Genomic DNA, 23,473 nt, shown 5'->3' on the forward strand with positions numbered 1-23,473 from the left:
TTGTGATTATGTTTTACTATTTATTCATTGTTAAATTTTTATGATAACTTTTTACTTTTTGATTTCTTGTAATAGTTACAAACATTTAAACTAATATATGATCAAGAACTTTCAACTAAAGAAATAATCAAAGTTGGATCGCAATTTACCTCATTGCATTTGCAATTTTTTAAAGTAATAAGTAATGCTGGGCGAATTTCATATATTCTTACAACAATGGTTAATTTGCCATTATCGTAACTCCCGTCTTTGTACATGTATTTACTTCCGCCAACAATTTCACACGACAGGTACGTAGGCTGTGATAAGTGTATAAAATCTCACATTGTACAAAGAATATTTCATTTGTCTATTTGTAAAATACCTTGTCAAGATGAAATTAAAGTGAAAGTAAACTCACTCAATTTTGAAGATTTTATAGTTTGTGCTCACAGTAAGACCTTGTTTTAGTCCGATTGATACATTGGGTGATTTTAAGTCGTGTTGACCTTTCGGTGTTGGTGTTAGTTCAATTTTTACACAATTATAACACCAAACATAAAATGAAGATGGTCCCGAAAAGTCACTCACTACATGTAGTTGTCGAGATGTCAGTAATGCAGAGCTGCCAAGTCGTACTGATTTTCCGTATCTAGTACTGAAAATAGAGAAGAATACTGATGGTTTCATGCAAAATACTGATTTCTAAAGTTTAATTTATGTGTTGTCCTATGGTATTCCTGTGAAAATACTAATTTTCTCACCAAAATACTGATTTTCAGTCTTGAAAATACTGAAATGTTCTTGTTCATGTTGGCAGCTCTGGTAATGTGATATGGATCAGTTTTACAAACTGTGAATAAGTTTTGGAGCGAGGGAAAGCGATTCAAATTTCAACACTAAGGCCAACACCAGACTTGAAATCACCCAATGGGGAATTTCAAGTCCGGTGTTGGTATTGGTGTTGGAAGCACAATTTGGATTCTGTTTCCTTGCTATGGAACCTATTCTGATTTTACACCAACTAATCCAGATCACACCATTGGTAGCTCAACACCTAGTGAATGACTTTTCAGAACCATCTTCATTTTGTATTTGGTGCTATGCTCATGTAAAATTTGAACTCATACCAACACCAAAATGTCAACGCTGACATTGAAATCATCCAATATATGCATTTTCATGGTTTGCTTTATACTGTATCTGTGAATCCGACTCTTTAATTAGTTGAATATCTTCAGATCACATGACAGAAATTTGATAAGATGCAGTTTGACTCGGAGGACATAGTAATGCATGCTCTGCAGGGTCATGTCTCACAAAGAGTTGCGATTGATCGAACTTAAATTGGGATTGATGATCTCAATTTTTGTAGTTGAGTAAAGAGATAAAAATTTCAGTTCAACCACAATTAAACAAGTTAAATGTCATTTGTATCTATCACAACTCTTTGTAAGATATGACTGTTATAGTCAGGTTATTTAAGAGCAAGTTCACCCTAACAAAAAATTAATTGTAAAAATAGCAGAAAAATGATCAAAAATATTGATGAAGGTTTGAGAAAAATCCACCATACAATTAAGAAGTTATAAGCATTTCGAATTATTTGATTTGTGACATATGGGAGCAGCATTCCTACATAGCGAATGGTAACAAATCAATGAAATGTAATTTTCTCAGAAAATGATTTTTACTGTTTCTTTTGTATGTCAATAGACAAATCATTTCACACCCGATCATGAAAAGAAAACAACTAGTCATCAGGAGCTGTTAAAATGAGTGAACTTTATGTATTTGATATTACATAACATACTGGGCAGCTGCTCATTGATCACGTCACAAATCCAAAACTTAAAATTCCAATAACTTTCTTAATCTTTAATAGATTTTCCTCACACCTTCACCAATGTTTTTTTTTTCATGCTGTTTTTACCACAAACTTTTCTTCAGGGTGAACTTCTTTTTTAACACATTACTTTCAAATGGGAGACAATTTTGGGGCCATTGAAAAAAATTTTTTACAATAGACAGGTGGCCACTTTGACAGGTTTGCCTGTAATTTACACATACCATCCTTAATATGGGCATGCAAGAAATTCTTGGTTAGGGTCATATTCCAGGTAGGAAGAAATTCCTTGAATGCTTGAGTGAGCGCCTACAATGCCAGCTCAGCTAAAGCCTGGGTAATAATAGTAGCGCTTTTTATCCTCAGGCAAAAAGCACTTTACAAATCCAGCTATTATTACTATTAACAATGGAGACGGTTGACTCTGCCCCATATTGCCTATCTTCTAAGTAATTTTTACGAGTAGAATTATGTTACACAACTGTAAACCTGACAGCAATAAGCATGGATCGTGCCATAACATACATGTACACATAAATAATTGATGTCCTTATTCTAGTATTTTTGTAAGGAAAGTTTATTTGACTTTTCATTTGCATATAAAAATATTTCAACACATTACAATACAGACAAAATGAATACTACATGTACTATGTTATTTTGCATACATGAAAGCCATTGAAAACAATCCTTGCACATATACATCTGAAGCAAAAATAAAACGATTTGATCAGGGCCTCAATTGATCTGATCGATCACAACTATGGACGGCCAGCAACGTCAACATCTAAAATGCATGTTTGATCAAAAAATTTTCTAGATATGATTATTCCACACATTCATCATTCTCTTGAAGATTCAGTATGATTTTCTTTTTTTACTAATTTTCTGTAGAAAAAAAATTATGGCATGGATGGATTTCCATATATACAGTTGAGATTGATTGGATCAATCATTACTCTTTTTAAGATAGGCATCAGGTTGCATTGTTCTCATATAGGCCCATGGTATTCTCTTCTTTTTTGCAATATAAAGAAGATTCTCAACATACTGCACATGCAGCTATCTGATTGTGAACAGTATATTACTAAATGAGGCTACCCTGTTTAGAAAATATGGTGAAAAAAATCCATGAAATGTCATTTTCTCAGATAATTGAAAAAGGTATTACTTTACCTTCAGTATATCAATAAATACATACAATGTGAATACCACATGATGGAAAGCTTATGCAACATCTTCATAGTTGAACATAGTGAAAAAAAGAAAGGTCATTTGAGAGAAGTCGATCATGAGCTAACCGTGAACTAGCTTATTATAATTATGCTACTTGACAACACACAAAATAGTGGACCCTCTGTCATGAACTATATAGGTTAAATACTGATTGCATTGGGGACTTCTTTAGGATTAAGGTATGTGTATTTCTCCTCTCTCGTTTCATTCCTTTCATCGATGATGGCGCCCACTCTAAGCAAGTCTGCTTTGAACCTGGAAAAGAAATATGAAAGTCATTATCACTTAAAATTGAAATGGAACATTTTTCAAAACAAATTATGTAATCATAATTTATCATCTTTTTATCAGGTTCTGGTAATTTGCATCAATCTTTGAATGTTTTATTGACATCATATCATTTTACATATTCTAAGGGGCATTCAAAATACAAAAAAATTATCTTTAAACCATTATTAGGATAGATGACCCCCCCCCCCCGCGCTTGGTGTAATGTTTGAAAGGTGTTTCTTACTGCTTCAATGCTTGAAGACTGACGGTGTCGTGCAGATACTGTACTTCAAAGTCTCCTAGTCCATTGGTGCCCCGATCACTGAGTAGCTTGGTCACCAACATGATGCTCAATGTCATGTCTTTGGGGGGCATCTGCGCCAAGATGTCTTTCTCTGATAGCTCGGTCTGATCAGAGGAGAAAGGGGGAGGGGAATCAAATATAAGGCATAAAATGAGTAAAGGATAAAGAAGGAATATTTCCAAGAGTCTAAAGCCACTTTTAATAAAAATCGAATTTAATAGATAACATCCTAACCTCATCTACCTCACCGCATTTAGTCATGTGAGATAAGTATTTACCTCGATTTTCTCAATAATTTCATGAAAAATCCTGCGTCACCCAGTGTTTTGATATTTATTTTTGATCATGTTGATGGACATGATAGACGCCATATGATGGAATGTTATCAAAAATACTCTAACCACCTTGCCTTTAAATCTCTTCGTATCTAGAGACGTAGTAACTACATTTTTGGCAGTTTTCTTAATACGACAAAAAACCCACGTCATCTAAAATTCCATTTTTATGTTCCCTACGACGTCTTAATTGTCTTATCTAAAGTTAGAAAAGAAAAGCGGATTTAGCGCTTGTCTGAAATATTATCTTCATAAAAGTGGTACAAAAAATAATGATGAGCACGAAAAAGAAAGAGAGATCGGGGCTAAGAACTAACGAAAGAAATAACCCTCGAACAAAGGCAATATAAGCTGCCTGATAAATTTCATTTATTAAATAGTTACGAAACTGTATTTTGCTACATACTATTTTGTACTAATTAAAAAAAGTATATCTTCAATATTATGCCTTGTTCCCATTGTGGTAGCAAATTCGATGAAAACGCGAACTTGTTGTAAATAATTTACCTTATCTCGAGGGGGATCACCGAAAAGAAATGATGGGTAATTTGGCGGGAAACCATACTCGTCGTACTGAGAAAAATTCGACGCAGCGTGCCCGACGCTGCTAATGAAGATGAAGTTGGTCATAATCTCCGTTACCTCGCCTGCCGTCGAGAATGCTCCGCCGTTCGGCACGCCCTGGGAAAGAAAACATCACATGAATAATGTGGCTGATTTTTGTTCGTAACGGTTTAAATGATATTGTTATGGTTTTAAATTGATTGAGTTGCGATTGTTATGTTGTGATTTCGGAATAATCATTTCATTAATATTGTTTTACTCATCTATCTCCCCCTACCCCCCCCCCTCCCCCTTTCTCTTTCTCTCTCTGCTCTGCTCTGCTCTCTGCCCTTCCTTACTTCATCATTATGATTGTTTGACCCACACAAGTACATCTCCTATCTCCTTCTGTACTTCTCCACAACAGAGAATGTTTACCTTATCCCGTCAGTATATCACAATTTTTCATCTAAACAGATTTATGAACGAACTTTTTCTAAGACGTTATCTAAATCAATATGCATAAGGTACTGATCACTAAAAGCATGACTGTAGACATACCTTCATTTTGCAGCATGAACACAGTGTCTTTCCCCAGTGTTGAAGCTCAAAATCTGACATCACTCTTTCTTCCGAGGCTATAAAAAATGTCAACGACATTATTAAGGCACAATTATTTTCTCACTATTATTACGTATAGGGTATGTCTTTTTCTCCATTTTTAAACTCATTATAGCCATCAATGATAGAGCAACGGATTATGAATCACTATACATTTTAATATCATGATTCTTTTTTTTAACAAGTGCACACCTATGTACAAATAATGCGTAAAGCATTTTTATTAATTTGAATGCAGGATAAAAGAGCAAAGGTGTCGTGGCCGGGGATCGAACCCCGGACTTTCCAAGTTTAGCCAGGCGCCTTAGACCACTCGGCCACGGCACCTTCACTTAATCCGAACAATTATTATGAATTTTGACAATACAATACAAAAATACAATAAAAATACAATTTATGAAAATCATTACTCACTGTAGTGATGATCGACTATCGTTTTGACGTAATCGTGTATCGCCCTTCTCACAAGTCGAGCATCGTCCCGGTAGTGATAGTTGGGAAGAACTTCTGGGTCGTCGACGCCCCTGTCGGCAAGGTCCTTTTCAAGTGAGCCTTGTTTCTGGAGTGACCAGCGGCTCCATGATCGTCGGATAATCTCAAACATGCCGATCCGACCGATAGCCATGCATTTATCAACCCATCCTCCTTCGCTGACGAGTTTGGCAAGAGCTCGCCTGCAGAGAAATATTTATAAGTTAATAGATGTTGATATAACCGAGGTTTTCAAGTGTTAATGTATTGACCGGGGGGGGGGAGGCAAATGTATCGCTGTATACTACACACGCGTGGCCAAATTATTTCCAAATACCCCCTATAAACGAGTTTTTCTCTGTGTGCAAAATAACCCCCTACACAAGTTTTTCGTGGGTTTTATTTACACATTTTGGCCCCTAAACTAGTTGTGGAAAACACATATCCTAAACACGTTTGGCTAGTCTTAAAAAAGCTTTGGAAAAAAATACGTTTGACCCTGCGATTGACCAGTCTGTCAAAACTACCCCTTTTTTGAAAAACTGAAAAACCCCTATAAATGCGTTTCGGGGGGGGGGGGTCACGCGTGTGTTCAGCAATATATTTGACTGCCCCCCCCCCCGGTGTATTGACTTGAAAGAAAGTATGTACTTTGTTGCACTTCGAACTAGAAAGGGCGTTGCATGTTATTTGTACAGCTATCTTATCAATAAATGTGCAAAGTTGGAACGCATGGCCGAAAGGTTTTATGACTTCGCGCATAATATTAAGATAAGTCTTTTTCGAAGATACATAAATATTGACTCTTCGCCTTTATGACTATGCAGTCATCATTCCTGATGTAGCCTATTATAAAGCAAAATAGTAACCCCTTTCAATTTAGGCGACGAGGTTTACAATTAACTTCCTCATAAATATAAGTGCATATATCCTCTTTCCTAAACTTTGCTTCAAATCGTCTTTACTAGCTGCTTAGTTTCATATGAACATGGGAAGCTTTTTGATGAATGGATAATGCATGTTTAGGAAATCACCATGACTACTCCAATGAGGAAAAATGGTACGAACGCCTACGAAAAATGCCGATCAATACCGACCACCGTCGGATATCTCCGAACAGTAATTACTCACGTGTTGATTGCTATGAGGAAGATGAAGTGCGGCGCGAGGAGACGAAACATCGGGTGAGACTGGGAGAGACAACGATGCGTTGCCACGGCAACAGACTCAATGATGAGATGGGTGTATGCGAGATGTGTTGTGGATTGGTGAAAAGAAGCATCTGCGTTGTTAAACCACATCTTAGCCATAAGCCAGACATATTCGGGATCGGTTGGCAAAAAGATCTGAAATTAAATGAATACAATTTAAAAAAACGAAGAGGTCAATAATATGATATAGGTGAATAGGTCAGTTAAAAATACAATGATGGACGATTTGGCTTAGTTTATAGTAGTACATTCTTCTTCTACAATGTCATTCTTCCTCCTCCTCCTCCTTCTTATTCTTCTTCTTCTCCTTCTCCTTTTCCTTCTTCTTCTTCTCCTTCTTCTAGCTCTTCTTCATCATCTTCTTCTTGTTCTTCTTCATCATCTTCTACACTGTTAAAAAAAACCTGATTTAACAGAAAAAAGAAGATTTTGCAGAAAGCAATAACAGAATCATTCTGTAAATTCATAAAAGAGGGATTTTCGGCAATTTAACAGAACAGGTCTGTTTAAAAAGGGAAAAGGGTGTTTTCTTTTAGGAAATTTGTAAGGTTACACAAACCAAATACCAATTTCCTGTAAAATTACGCAATCTGGTAGGATTACAGGTGTTCTCGAGACTCTGCTGCAGGGAATTCCTTTATTTTAAGGATAAATTTTCTAACAGTGTACTTCTACTTCTACCATTTTTACTTATTCTTCTTCTCATCCTCCCCTCTTCATTCTAATCTATTATTTCTTTCATTTCTTTTTCTTTATTGTTTTTTCTTTATTTCCTTTTCTTTCTTCTCTTTCCTTTTTTTCTTTTCTTCTTTTTTCTCCCATTCACTTTATTCTAATTGAATGGACTACTCTTGGTTATGACAAAATAGAACAAGGGTTTGTGACATAGCCGCCAACTCTTTTAAAAAGACGGTACTGGGTGACGATGAATGATGCATGTTTTAAAAAGGTCGTTGCGCCAAATACAAAATGACATCATGATGGCTGTCGAAGAGGCCTATGTGTCCTTAAACACTATAATATTTGGGGGGCTCTGCGGAAAAAAAGGGGGCACATTTTTCAGCAAAAAAGAAAAAAATATATATTTCGTCCCAAAAAAATTTAACAAGCCATAAACAAAGGTCTTCATTTTTCAAAGGGGGGGGGGCACAATTCTGTTTCAACGGCATTTTTACATTATAAATTTTAATTTTGTTTCTCAAAAGGGGAGCACAGGACGGCTGTGGGCTGTGCCCCCGCCCCCTGGGTCCGCCAGTGATGCGTAGGGCCATGATCTACTCCTCAATCACCCTCAAATGAGTTTGATTGTTAGAGTCTACAGGACTCTCTGACCTGATCAGCAGTTTGTTATGCATATACTGAAGAGACCATCCTTTCTAAAAGAAAATACATAAATAGACGAAATAGATGGCAAAATAAAAGAAACTACACAAATCAATCAATTAATGAGTAAACTTACCGGATTGTTTTCCGAAGGATCTTGATGGAGTTGAATTGCAAGGGGCATCAGATTCCTGTTTTTGTTGACGAAAAATAGGCATATGGGTGCGCAGATCTATGGAGTTTTGAAAATTGAATTGAGAAAAAAAAGTTAAACACTGAAAGTTGATACACGAAACGAACGAGAGATAAATGAAATATCCAAGCAAAGACTGTGGTGTTAACTGTTGTACATAGAGGACCACACCAGTTATTTTACACCGGTGTTAAATTGGTGGTATTAGTTTTACACCTATAGGTATTATTACAACACCTATGGCTGTTACATTTACACTCTTTGGTGTTATGTTCAATCTCTAGGGTGTTATTTTAACACCTCAGGGTGTGGTCCTCTATTAACACCAATCGGTGTCAGTTTTAACACCACAGTTTTTACAGTGATAAGCAGAGCATATTACTTTATCTGTACGCCCATGTCCGGCTCTTAGTTCCTTTCTTTATATTCATTGACAGAACTTGTAATTATTCTGCATGAAGTTTTAATTGATCGTTCTCCCATCTTTTCCTCCTCTCTCCCCCTCCTTATATCTTCATTCTTTCCTTCTCCTATTCTCTCCCTCTATCTCTCTCCGTCTCTCTGACAATATGAACTTCACAACATCTACTTATAAGGAAGAATAAAGTACAGTGGAATGGAAGTACAATGGAAAATAACCCATGATAATTACACTGCTGTTATGGATCCTATCTAACGTCAGACAATTCCCTTTTCATTTTTTTTTCTCAGAAAACACTGAATTAAAACTTCGCTTGGTTACTTAGAGTAACTTTACAATCCAATGTCATAATCGATCATGAGAGCATGGATACTATTTACTTTTTTCTGTTACAGTGTTTCAGAAGAAATCCCATTACAACAACATATTTCTTAATTGCTAATTTAAAATTCAAAATGAAAAAAAAAACGTATACCTTTCTACCATTGGTGCAGGGGAGATCGCGCAGAATCTCGTAGTCTAATATGAACAGTCGTTTCCTGGATAATGCTTCAGAAATAGTCATGCCTTCCAATAAAGGTCGTAACATAGCTTCCGTCACTGGAAACCTACCAGAAAAATTAAAAAATAAATATATTTAATTGTAACCTCCACATATTGAAAAAAAATATCTTTTCAAAAGACTGATCCTGCTGAATAAGGCAACCTCTTTATCTTATTATCATTATTATTATTTATTTATTTATTTATTGTTAAATTCGTTTGTATGGCTACGTGGACGAAATAATCCCCAATTGTTCATTAACGAAATAAATATGAAACTTGATGTAGAAAAATATACCTTCTTAATGCCATAAAATTTATGACAATTATTAATGCATTGTTCCTCAATTACAATATTATATCATGGATTTATCAAAACGCTCTTCGTGGCATTATGCAGCATCAGCATCATCATACATAAACATGATAAACCAGAATTGGAGGGTTAGCATACTTTTCGGGTATTTGGGTACACAGTCGGATGTGCGTTGCATTACATCCAGTCAGTCGCTGATATCCGAACTCTTTATCCGATCTCCAATTCTCCATACCCTGCATAAGAAAGAGAGAGAGAAAAAAAATTATTTTTCTCATATTTAGGGAACAATTCAAATAATTCAAATTAATTCCTAGTGACTCCCATTAGTGGCCGACCGAACATTAAATTGGAATATAATTTAAATCTATAACATTATAATAAAAGATTGGATTTTATTCCGTTGAGATATGAAAATACATATTTGTGATTCTTAATTAACTATAATACCATTCAAGAGAAGAAATCGAGAAAAAAAAAGAAATTTAATAGATTTTGTGAGGCCCTATCCAAAATAATTGTGTTCAGTGTCATAATGAAATCGAAAATAAAATCAAAGAGATGAAATCGAAGTAAACTAAAAAATGCCAACGAATTAAAAATTCCATCTTTGATGAGGAGTGTTTGTCCAATTAAAGTTAAATTAAATAAACATAAGATGATATAGACACTGCTAAAATTTTGAATTTGGTCTAAAAAATCAAAATTACTACTTCAATATTACTGTCTACTATTACTTTCTACCATTTAATTCAATTAAAGTTCATAATGTGGCAGTTATGGACCACCTTCCATCATTTTATGATGACAACATCAGGCCCAAAAACAATCTTTAAAAAATCTGGTAACTCGACCCGCGAATCGGTATTACTTACATAAGGCTTTGGGAGAAACCCGGTGTAAAGCTCGCCGATATCATCTAACTTTTTCCAAGATCTGGTGGTCATTTGAATGGTTTTTGTCTGCAGCATCAACTTCGCTTTTAATTTAACAATATCCCACTGATGACAGAAAAATGGAAGGAAAAAGATGATGAGACGAGAAAGAAAAGAATAATGATGATATAATAACAACAATAATTATCATGAATTGATAAATGACAAAATACAGAGAACCTATATATTTTCAAAATAAATGAAAGGTCAGTATGTCATTTCTTAAAGGATAATAGTACAGAGATGAAAAGATATCAGTCGCAGGCTATGAAAAACAATCACAAGGAATGATATCATATTTAAATGTTTTGTGCACATTATTGCATTATCGTTTACCTGAATACGCATGATATAAGAAGCATATACACCGGGAATAGCAATATGGGTTCAAATCAAATGTACAATGGTTGTTATTTAGAATGTTTAGAGTTGGCGATTTATTATACGACGTGCAGAAACAAATTTGCAATTTTACGTTGAAATTATTAGTATTTTATAGTTCGTATAATTAAATTTGACAGATGGCAAAATGTTGATGAATACTCTCCTGGTTAGATTCTTTTACTCAAATGGTGTAAGTCATACCTTGTAATCATCTGAGAAGGATTCGTCCACTGGAAAGTCTTTGATCTGAAAGAAATATATGAATGAAAAACACAATTTCACTACTAAGTAAGCCAACTCAAATTGCAGAAACTGACAGAAAATTGTACGCATCAAATTCATAATCGATCGTTAATAAATCGTACATCATTCTATGCGCATAACGCCAATTGGATATTTTGGACTCGTACCCTTCTTCACTGAACGTGTTTTTCACACGTCTTATAAAATGGGGATGTCAATATGATAAATTATTTTGTTATCAATATTCTATTTTAACTTATTGATAAAACGACATTGATTTACCAATAAATATCAAATGAGGATTTTTATTTATCAATTATCATAGTTGTCACGTTATATCCTGTATCTTGCGATTATACAGATGAGTATGTAGAAGTTATAGTAAAATCAATGGAAGCATAATATTACTAAAAAAAAAACACCAAATAAAAGAACCATACGACCAGCGTCACATATGAAATTTTACATAGGCCCTGATTGATCTTTAATTGGTCTCAAATTGAGGAAAATTCATAACATGGAGTTGTAAATAATAAAAATAAAGACATGGTAATGAAAATAACTATGAATATCATAATTCGAATGAAAAAAAAAACATAATTCAAAACATTATTTCCCTTCACTTATACTTCTGCTAAAATTGATTTTAATCATGGCAATGATAATCAGGATGTTGATGATGGAAATTATATAATAATAAATATTTATTATTGTCTATATTATCATTATTTGTCATATTCATCATACGAAGTCAACAATAACAATAATAACAAAACTGAAAATATAGCAACAGCCTTATATCTTTTTAATTAAAAAAACATGGGTATGATTCTATCCATTAGGTATGTCTTGTAACACGACATATAATAATTGATTAGGCCTACCTGGGGAATCAGCCCTTCTGCTTTGCATTCAAACTGATAAAACCTCCTCTTCTTGAGCAGTTCAAACTGCCTCTGTTCCGGTCTGTAATCATCTTGAGGAAGACAGACATCGTACTCGTTGATGAACAATTTCATGACGTCCCTCACCCATCGATGCACGGGGAACATATACCTTTCATTCACGGACACATTGTCCACCGCGACCGTGTCGACATACCAGTCATCATTCGGACCAGCGTCATCCCGCCAGAGCTCGATCGTCGCGATCTTCCCGAAATTCGGAAGGTTGGACACCGGGAACGTGTCGACGTTGCCGCGCTCGAAGTCGTCCTTGAAGCGGCAGTCGAGTTTGATATCGCGCGAGCGTTGTCCGTGGTCATTGATCAGGGCGATGTAGACGTTGGCGTCGGTGCCAGCGCCTTTGCGGTCGCCGGTCTTGACGTGGACCTTGTAGTCGGGCGTGATGCTGAAGCCGGGCGATGCAGAGGCGCCAGTTCCCATATTTTAGTTATAATTATTTATTCCGGCCAATAACTCCGATATACCACAAATTATGCAGTTAATAGTCCAATTATACACCAGCACGAACTAGTACATATATATTGCGTTATATTGTACAGGTGCTATAATATGCAGCACGAGAGCACTTCATACGCTTTTCCGTGTATCCTACATTGGATTTTATTGTTTACACCATGAAGGTTTCCACGGCCACAATGCCAATTGACGAGCCCATCGCTATTGTGTTCGATCAGTGAATGAGAATGATCAATACAGCGAATTGACAGTTGTATGGGGGATGGGCGAGAGTTATTATTAGACGATATACTAGCGCATTGATTGACGGTGCGCAGAACGAAAAGGAATCTGCGGGGAATCAGATGTTGATGTTTTTTGGAGGAAGGGATAATTTCTAATTCAATGTTCCCTATTTTAACTACGTGGTTAATATCACTGACCATTAATTAGGAAAATCTTAATCACAAATGATATTCGGACTTTTCTGTTACAAATTATACAGTTAATTCATGGACTCTAATGCCTTCACTGATAGCTGCAGAAAGATAATTGCTCAGTGATATAAAAATCTGAATCCCTGGAGCGCGAAACTACATGGGTACTTTAACCTTTAACGTCTTTATGAAATGCATGATAAGTTTCAATAAGTATCAAAATATGATTGAAATAGAATTTCGAGTTTACGCTGAAGTACTGGTGGTGGTGGTGGTGGTGATGATGATGATGATGATGATGATGATGATGATGATGATGATGATTATGATGATGATTATGATGATAATGGTGATGATGATGATGGTGATGATGATGATGATGGCGATGATGATGATGATGAAGATGGTAAGGATGATGGTGAGGATGATGATGGTGATGATGATGATGATGAAGATGATGATGATGATGATGATGATGATGGTGATGATGATGATGATGATGGCGATGATGATGATGATGATGATGATGAAGAAGATGATGATGATGGTAAGGATGACGGTGAGGATGATGATGGCGATGATGATGATGATGATGATGATGGTGATGACGATATTTGAATGATCACATTGATTGAGTTGATTTACTAACAGATTGTTGAAAAGGTAAAAGTTGATGACCTAATTTTCAGAATTTATTATCAAATTTACAGTCCGCTCTGCACTTAATGTGTACATGTAATAGCAGTCAGTCTCAATCTCAACAGGAGGGGGGCGAACCTGTAGGAGGAAGGCTAATCGTTCTGTTGACCCTTTTCCATCAGCTTACTTCACCCACTGAAGTCGTTTCTTACCCCTATCCTCCTGACTCCAATGAACACACTGCTGAGACCCACAATGTAAAGTTATAATGCTGCACTAAAGATTGCAATGCACGCTCACTCATGCATGGAATTTCAATTTGATAATTCATGAAATTGGCTCTAACAATTTAAATCGATGACGAATGACCATGCATTAATTCATCACAACACCCTCAAGTTGGTAAGTTCCAAGGGACTCGCCTCTCAAAAACTGAGTGAAACCGAAATTCCTGCCCACCCCAATTTTCATACCCTTTGTTTAAGTGGGTAGTGCTCACTCAAGCATGAATAGTTTCCCACCATTTTGGTGTCATTTAAAAGATGACTTTATTGGCTTTCTATATATATATATATGTAAGTCTCCCTTCAAAATTATTACATTTGTGGGTAAAGTCATTATTACATTTGTGGGCTATCAAAAATTATTACATTTGTGGGTAAAGTGCATTGTTACATTTGTGAGTGAAATTATTACATTTGTGGGTAAAGTGTTATTACATTTGTGGGCGTTATTACATTTGTGGGCGCTATTACATTTGTGGGTGCAACACCCCCCCCCCCCCCAAAAAAAAAGTGATATACTTTTTATTTGGCAGCCATTTCAAAAGTGTATGGTTTTGGGGGGGACGCACTGTAGTGGATAAGACTCTCGTCTTTCAATCTGAGGTTCGATTCCCAACCACGGCGTGTTCTCCTTCAGCAAGAAATTTACCCACCAGTAATGCTGCCCTCAAGCCAGGTGAGGCAAATGGGTACCGGCAGGAAGTAATTCTACAGGTTGCACGGGCCTAATCACAGCTGGCAGGCCATAGATATTCATTCGAGCCAAACCATTGCTCAATTTTTAAATTTGATATTGCTGATTGACAAAAATGAATGAATATGACTGACTATCTAACACTGATTCTAGCGAGGGTATATACCTGTTGAACTTGCCTTTTCCAAATTGGAAAGATATATCACTACTTTGGAACTATATTTTTTACTGGCGGAAGAATTAGGGCCATTTTACTCTCTCAAGTGATGAATTTGTTGTTGTTGTTGTTGTTGTTAGCTTGGGTTTTGAGGCGCGTGTCATTCAGATATGAATATTTACGCCTATATCAATTTGTCGTTTTTGTGGTTATAAAATTTTGACGCATAATGGATTAGCGCTGCTTTCAGTAAATTTGAATGAGATCGTGAAAGGCGGCTCATCACAAATCCTTGATTGTTTGAATAGTATTTTCTGGCCAACCCGGATCAGTAATTTGAACGGGCTTCTCAGCATGCGCGTGGTTGCTAATAAAAGCAAGCACTGCCTAGCCCCCCCCCCCATACCCAACCAAGACAGTGTGATGCCTGTCAACAGACCTCTCCTTCCGAAGTTTGAAAAGAGAACAATAAAAGTGTGTAATATAAAATACATGTTACTGTATGGTATACCATAACCAAATATAAGGACACAATTAATTAATGCAGACATTCTGGGCTTGTGCTCGGTGCAATTAATGTCATGTGTTATTATTAAATGTTACATGTTTTACATGTTATCTGGAATATTCTATCGATTCATAGATGGGTGACACCCGTGTACATAGACTCAAGAGGAACTTCAAAATGCAGTAGCCAAAATACAACTTAGAGAGGAAAAGAAAATAAAACAAAATAAAACATATTACATACATATGTACACATTATATACATTTATTTACAGGCGCTTTATCTTATAATATGTTATGCAGAGAGGGAGTAAGGGAGTCTATGTGTCCTTCTTACGAAAGACACAAGTGCTCTCTGGTGTGAAGCTTCTGATGAAGACAATGATTCCTCGAGATCTGCTGCCTCTTGGCAGTCTGTATTCAGTAACAGCATTGTTTTTTCTATGATATATTTTGCGCATTCAGTTAGAAAATGTCTTGTTGTTTCGGGCACTCCACAAACAAATGATAATAAAATATATAGGATTTGGTCCCGTCAGGTGTAGTCTTCATAAATGCTGATTTTTGTTTTAAATGAGCCGGCACTGTAAAAAATGATGTGCTAATTTAGCACTTAAAGTGCTTGTATAGGACTGCACTTCGAGTGCTGATTTTTTAGTTCAAATTTAAACTAGAAAATCAGCACTCGTAGTACAGTCACTATACAAGCACTTTAAGTGCTAATTTAGCACATAATGGTCGAGGTACCCCTTTTCTGGTCAGATGGAATGTCAGACATTTATCCTATCCACTGGTAGTAAACATTCAACCCTAGAATTTCCTCCTTATTTTTTATGAATTCTTTTTAAGTGCCACTTTAACAAATGAGTCTATGGGAAATGAATTAGGCCTGTAAGCCCCTCAAAAAGCTGGACGTGAGCACTGTGAGTCGGTAGACTAGCTTAGCCGGGTTGATATAGGAGAGCCTTGAGCACCTTAGAAGGTGGATACGTGCGCTATGTGAATCCTATATATTTTATTATCATTTGTTTTATCTATCTTTTTGGACCTCCGGTGGTCATGATCATGATGGTGTGGTTCAGGCAGTTCGTAGTTCCTTTCTGCGCATGATCAAAAGATTCTACGCATGATCAGAGGAAAGTCATTTGTACTGAAGTGACATGGTGGTTTAAAATCTAGTGAGATAAGCACCAACGTTGATGTCTTGATTATGCTTATATTCTTTTGAATTGTGGTTTTCATTTACATCCACAAAAAACAATAATGCGTCCATGAACGATTGGTATTCACAGTTTGCCAAGTACATTGTACAACATGCTATGATATGCATTCAAAGTAGGAATGCAACAGGTACCTTCATAAAATGTTCATTCGTGTGCTTTTCTAGTCACCTGGTCGATTCAATTTCTTTATCCTGCTATGTAAGGCAAGCTTACGTAATATCTTGCTTTGAAATCTGCCTATCATAATGAAAGAAATGAAAGGTCATTTGACCAAAATTGTCCCTGAAGTAACTACGAATTGGTCTATTCTTGAATATCCTTCGTTACGAACATTTTTTTATAACGCGGGGTGGCAGTATGGGGTTATTGTAGTAGATACCACATTTAAATTGGAATTGTATGTTACTAATTTCTTTTAATCATTAGAGTCACAAGCGGGCGAGACCAACACCCGCCACACAAAAACTGCACATTTATAAGGCTTTTCTCCTGTATGAATTCTAGGGGTGATAACGTTGGTAAGGTTATTATAAACTTAATTACAGATTATAAAACAGTTATGAAATCAACGAGGTCGAATTCAACTTGTGAAAAGCGTGAATCAAGGAATTTTTACAGGTGAGCTAAAATTAGTTTCGATAACATAATTAGATAAAAACGAAATTACAATATTTGTTTGAAAAATATCATTTTGAACCAAATGCCATCAAAAAATAATTTAATGGCAATGATGAAAACAAATCCTCGTGTTCAATTCGGAATTATGTATATTTTCAATTTTTTTAAATTAGATTATTATTCATATCTCTGATGCCTAAAAATATAATGATATCCGAAAAAAAAATATTTAAAAGGAAGTTTTTTTCTGCAGTTATTTTTTATTTTGAAAAAGGAGATGAGGCGTCTTAGGTCTTTTAAAAAAACCTTAAGAGAACCGATTACAGAATTACTGAATCGATCACAAACTCTGCACAAAATATTATAATATCTGATAAACTGATAAAGGCACTGGCGGGTCGGTGGGGGGGGGGGGGCACAGCTGGCCCGTGTCTCCCCCCATCCCCTTTGAGAAGCAAAATTAATATTTGTAATGTAAAAATGTCATTAAAACAAACGTGTTTGAAAGTGAAGAGTAGTAGAGTGCAATAGCAGTGTTTCCGTCTAGCCCGTATTAAAAATTGAAATGATTCATTCGCTAGACGGGCTAGACGGAAACACTGCTATTGCACTCTACTACTATCCGCACAAAAAGGTTGTCGATCGTCGGAGAGGCATCCGCCGTGCAAAACGAACGCGTCTTATCACCCGTACTCAACTCCGTTGCTTGACCATCCGACCGACCTCGCTCGCAGATTCAATAGGCCTGGGATTCAATAAAGCTCTTCCGATCATGTGTGGGATATGGGCGCTCTTTGGAGGCACTTGGTCACCGAAAAGCAGCGAGGATGTGGCCCGCCTGACATCCTCTGCCGCCAAGGTGAGCCATCGAGGGCCCGACGGATTCCGTTTCGAACACGTCCCCGACGTGCCCAACTGCCCATGTTTTCTTGGATTTCACCGGCTGAACATCGTTGGGGGATCGTACTGGATGCAGCCTATGCGGTTGAAGCAATATCCTCACTTATGGATGATATACAACGGCGAGATATACAACTTCAAGAAGGTAACTTGTTAGTTTCGTGGTCAGGGAATCATCCCAGCGACATTTTGTCGTCTGAAAAGTTGTCAGATCTGTCAACATTCGTTTGTTTTGATACACAGCAAAAACTGTGGTGTTAACCGGTGTACATAGAGGACCACACCAGTTATTTTACACCGGTGTTAAATTGGTGGTGTTAGTTTTACACCTATAGGTGTTATTACAACACCTTTTGTTGTTACATTTACACTCTTTGGTGTTATGTTTAATCTCTAGGGTGTAATTTTAACACCTCAGGGTGTGGTCCTCTATTAACACCAATTGGTGTCAGTTTTAACACCGCAGTGTTTACAGTGTAGGCTGAGAAGCACTGTTACTATATCATTGCAGGATAAAACAGGTTTTGCCAGATAAAACATCTGACACACTCTCTCCTCTGGATAGATCGAGTTTCAGATTTTGCACGTTCTAGATTTAATTCCAGCAGATATTTGCACATGTACATAGAATAGGGCCCCGTCTTACAAAGAGTTAAGATTGGTCCGATCGACCTCAAAGGAAATCCATCAACGTCATAATGTTTTCTCTACAGGAATTTTGCACAAAGGAAACAAATAAAAGTAAGCATACTGAATTGTCAAGAAAACATTAAATGTATGAATGTAGGCCTACACCATAATCTAGAATAATATTTTGAGCAAACGTGTGTTGACATTGCTGGCTTTCCACAGATCAATTTATCGTAACTCTTTGTAAGACTGGACCAAGGACCCTGTTGCAGAAAGATTGGCAATCAAATGCAACTCTAAAAATCATTTGCAACTTAAACTTTCAGCCAATCAAAAGCGTGCATGCGAGACTTGCGCATGATATTGATTCACTTGCGATCAAACTTAACGGAACATGCCATTAATATGCATGACCAAGGTTTGAATGCTCTTTGTAAGTTTGGCTTTCTTCGAGCTGGGGATGAGTTTCAATTACTCCTGATAAAATATAATCGATGCCCACCGACTTAGAAACGCACCTGGGCACATTACATTAATTTTAAAAAATGCCGATTCGTCGTCTTTTGATAACCTCAGTAATGGCCACCAAAGTTACTTGTTCACAAGTCGAATTATTCTATACTATAAGAATGGGTTGAATTCTATTAACACACCCGAATTTCCTTAATATTCACTGTCACGAAAGACTGCACGCATTTACACTCAGGCTATTATTCATGTTCGCATAATAATAGGCGTCTGTCAGATCTGATCTTTCAAATGCTTAAAAAAAATCTTTCTCACGGGCTATCGGTTGGGAACAGTAGGCATGGTAGGCCTACTGTTGGATGTGAAGGCTTCGTCCCACTGCACTTACGGATACAGGAGGATGTAAATCGGAAAAGAATCCGTCTGAAAACGTTGTGTATCCGTTGTGTACTCTTCGCACACGTGTTTCCTACGCTCTCCACCCATTAAGCATCCATCAACTGTCATGACTGTGATTTCATTGTTTGCTCATTATGTCCATTGTCTGGAGCGGATGAAAATGGATAGAGCCACCCCATAATTTTGCTTGTCTGTTGTATCCGTCATGAGTACGTTTTGTGTCTGTCTGCCAGTGGGACCAGCCCTTTAAGTCCTTTTTATAGGTTTTCTAGGTCAAATGTTCACTGATTGGAACTGATCACGCATGATATAGATAATTTAAATGGGAATCCAATCCAAATAAAAAGTTGCTTTTAGAGGAAAAAAGAAAAATCAGACAAACTGGACAATACCCCTTATCATGTAAGTGAACAATATTGTACTAACAATAATAAAAATGTGAATTGGTAATCACCTTACCTACGTAGCTTGGCCGTATTGGTGATGAAATAGTGATGTAAGACAAAGACTACAGTTACTCCAATAGGCCTACGTATTTTTTTTCTTCAAAAGTTTAACTTCATTTTTTGTTTTTCTTGAGGACCTAAATAATGCTCTATACCTGGGCCCTCGTGCATAAAAGTGACCATTATGGTAACTTTGCCATCCAATGGTAACTTGCAAGGAATCCTTGTTTCTGATTGGCTGTTGATCATCCTTGATCCTTGTTTCTGATTGGCTGTTGGTCATCGTTACCATGGTAGTTAACATAGGATGACAAAGTTAGGTAACTTTTATGTAATGGGATCCAGTATTTTGAATGCTGGCTCTGGGAAACATAAGTACTTGAATAAAACTAGGGCCTATGAATTCCCAATGATTGAATGGCCTATGGGGAAAATTGTCCATACCACTTTGTCATAATCAACTTACAAAGTTGCCACTTTGAAATTTACATAGAATAATAATAATAATGGATCAGAGGCGCTAAAAACAAAAAGTATCATAGCGCGTACAATGTATGAATAACAATTTAACATTTGCAATAATTACTACAATATTCAAGATAAAAGGGAAAATAATTATCGAGGGAAAAGGTAAATGTCTTAATGGAAGATTTGAAGCCAAGAACACAGGAAACATTTCTTATTGAAAGAGGGATAGCATTCCAATACGTCTTGGTAGCTGCAACAGCAAAACGTTTTTCGGCAGAGGAGAGTTTTGACAAGAGATTGCAAAGTCTGCATGTGTCAGTGATTGAACGAAGATTACGAGAGGGTGTGTATAATTTGTTGGTATTATTAAGACATTCGGGTGTCAATTGATTTAGAGTTTTGTATACATATAAACAGACTTTGAACTGAATACGTTGGAATAGAGGTAGCCAGTGGAGTTCCCTTAAGTAGGGGTGTAGGATGAGTTCGGGATCCAAAAACAAAAATTAATCGAGCGACACGATTCTGAATAACCTCAAGTTTTCTTCTATCCCTAGCTGACAAAACAGTGTATAAGCTAGTGCAGTAATCCAACCGAGAAAGAATAAGTGCTCGCACAGCATGGTGACCTGTCTTAAGATCAATGAATCAACGAATCCTCCACAAATTGCTGAGATGATCATTACAATTACGGACAACCTGATTTAATTGAGCAGACAGAATGAACATGTTATCGATGCATACTCCAAGAACAGTAGTTTTAGTGGAGATGGGGATGCACTGACCATTAACATTGAGCTGGATATGTGATATTGATTGCAGATGGCGGGCAGAAGAACAGAGAGCTATGAATTCAGTTTTGCTATTATTCAGCTGGAGATAATTAGATGACATCCACCTACTTATTTCTGAAATACAAAGAGAGGTTTTCTCAAGTGTTTCATTGATATTTTCAAAAGATCGCGGGTCAAAGGAGCAATACGGTTGTATATCATCTGCGTAACAAATATACTGAAGACCATATTTATTAATAATGTCATAAAAGAGCCGTAACTCTCGTATTGCTCCTCCAACCGGTGTGTTGGCTCAGTTGGTAGAGCGTCTGTCTCACAACCGGGAGTTCGAGCCCCAGCCAAGTCAGATCAAAAGACCTTAAAAAAGATGCGTTCTGCTGCTACCCTTTTTGGTGTTCAACAGAAGGGATATAGCCTTGTCGATAGCCACTGTACAGTGGCTGCCGAGCCCACGATCAATAAAGCAAAATTAATTTCCGGAGTACTTCTATTTCAGATTTCATTTCGACCAATGAGACATGGATTTTGATCTTTTCATTTCCTTTCTTTTAAAGTTTCATCATTTTGTTTCTCCTCTCTTACACAACATTTTATGACAAGGGCCACGTTGCATAAAAATGACTCTTATGGCAACTTTGCCCGTTAATGGTAACTACCATGGTAACATGAACATGATTGCCGATTAGCCCCACTAAAAAGAAATCAAAACTCAGAGATGCGAATGTATAGAGTTCGGATTCATAATAATTACATATTTTGCAATCCCCGCCCCCCCCCCTTCTTCCTCTTGACTTCTTCCGACCCTCATTTTGGCCAGCGGAGGGGGGGGGGGTCATGCCCATTCCAGAGGCCGAGGAACCAAGGTTTTTTTCAGGAACCATCACCCCTAGACGGGAAAATGACTTTCAGATTGTTATATCATTCATGTTAGCGCCCCCAACCCCAAGTTCGGCTCAGCGCCCCCCTTTACTTTTAAATTCTTTCCGTGTATTTCTTGATTCACCGTCTATCATTAGGCCTACAGCTGCCTGCATGACATTAGGGGCAGCTCCCAGGCATTTGATATGGGAAGGGGGGGGGGGCTAAATGGAAGCGTCGTGGTGTAGCGGTTCTGACTCTCATGGTGTGTTCGAATCCCACCATGGCCTAGCGTCCTTTGGCAATGCGTTAGTCCACACTTTGCCACTCTCCACCCAGGTTTTAAATGGGTACCCGGCAGGATGTGAGAGCCTATATCATGTATATGTAGTATGCCTAGCAATTTAGTCTTGGAACTCTTGTTGGGATGCTCCCCAGGGAGTGGAGAAGGTGCATACGTTGTATGCAGGCATGCAAGGATCCGATGACCGGGGTAATAATATGTCTGTAAAGCGCTTAGAGACGTCGCTCCGATGTATTTAGCGCTATATAAATGCAGAATATTATTATTATTATTAAATAATAATAAATTTATTTGTTCCACTATAATAATATGGTATTACACGACCGCAATTTCTTTATCTGTCATTCTTCCTTCTTTTCTTTCTTTTCTCTTTTTTTCTTTCCTACATATACTTTTACACAACATGGAAAATGAGAAGAGAGATCGTCACCTTCCTGGCCCCACCCATGTGGGTTGTGGCGCCCCGCTGCCTGGATTATTGTTTGCAGGTTGGGATCGCAATTTTCAATAACATACATTTTACGCCTTATCCATAGGTCCAATCGGTTTATAATCTGCCTTATGAGACCGACGTGGACGGAGAAGCTATCATTCATCTCTATGTGAAAGGCGGGGTTCATTTCGCTGCTTCCATGTTAGACGGCGTGTTTGCCTTCTGCATACTGGACACCAGCAAAAAACAGGTACAAAATCCAAACGGACTCATGTTATCATTATTGCTTTCTTCTTGTCTGGGTACTTGCTCTTCAGTCCAGACTTTAACTAAACAATATCCAAAATGAGTGACGTATTATGGCAATTTTCGTCGAAAGTAAGAGCAATAGAATTCAATGTGAAGTGTTTCACACTTACAAAAAGTTTGTTAGAAAAGGTTAAAACAAATGGCAATTTTTTTTATTAATACTGGTGAATTTTTAATTCAAGATACTTTTTGATTCAATTTGGGACGTCTGCGAGCAGCTTCCCCGTGTATCGTGTAGTGAAATATCAATGAAATTATGGTAGTCTATATCGTACCTTCAATTAACAAACAAATTATTTCATATCCGCTCCTGAAAAAAAAATATATAAGT

General features: G+C 37.0%; 2 protein-coding genes across 2 annotated transcripts in view; one reads left to right on the plus strand and one right to left on the minus strand.

The window, feature by feature from the left end:
• Positions 1-2,730: 2,730 nt before the first annotated feature.
• Positions 2,731-12,691, minus strand: LOC121426759 (allene oxide synthase-lipoxygenase protein-like). Its single transcript, XM_041623145.1, has 12 exons — positions 12,059-12,691; positions 11,133-11,177; positions 10,488-10,613; positions 9,751-9,848; positions 9,229-9,361; positions 8,276-8,371; positions 6,737-6,951; positions 5,549-5,808; positions 5,075-5,151; positions 4,478-4,651; positions 3,576-3,739; positions 2,731-3,316 (listed from the first exon to the last, which is right to left on the minus strand). Exons 1-12 carry the CDS (start codon positions 12,557-12,559, stop codon positions 3,202-3,204), a joined length of 2,004 nt encoding a protein of 667 aa, XP_041479079.1. The 5' UTR covers positions 12,560-12,691; the 3' UTR covers positions 2,731-3,201.
• A 5,039-nt stretch (positions 12,692-17,730) lies between these two features.
• LOC121426791 (asparagine synthetase [glutamine-hydrolyzing]-like) overlaps positions 17,731-23,473 on the plus strand; it is an 18,722-nt gene continuing 12,979 nt past the window's right edge. Inside the window, exons 1-2 of the mRNA XM_041623192.1 lie at positions 17,731-18,178; positions 22,937-23,083. Coding sequence (XP_041479126.1) covers positions 17,906-18,178; positions 22,937-23,083 — 420 coding nt within the window. The 5' untranslated portion in view covers positions 17,731-17,905. The remainder of the gene's footprint in view (positions 18,179-22,936; positions 23,084-23,473) is intronic.

This window comes from Lytechinus variegatus, chromosome 13, assembly GCF_018143015.1.
Source record: "Lytechinus variegatus isolate NC3 chromosome 13, Lvar_3.0, whole genome shotgun sequence".
Classification (NCBI taxonomy): Eukaryota; Metazoa; Echinodermata; class Echinoidea; order Temnopleuroida; family Toxopneustidae; genus Lytechinus; species Lytechinus variegatus.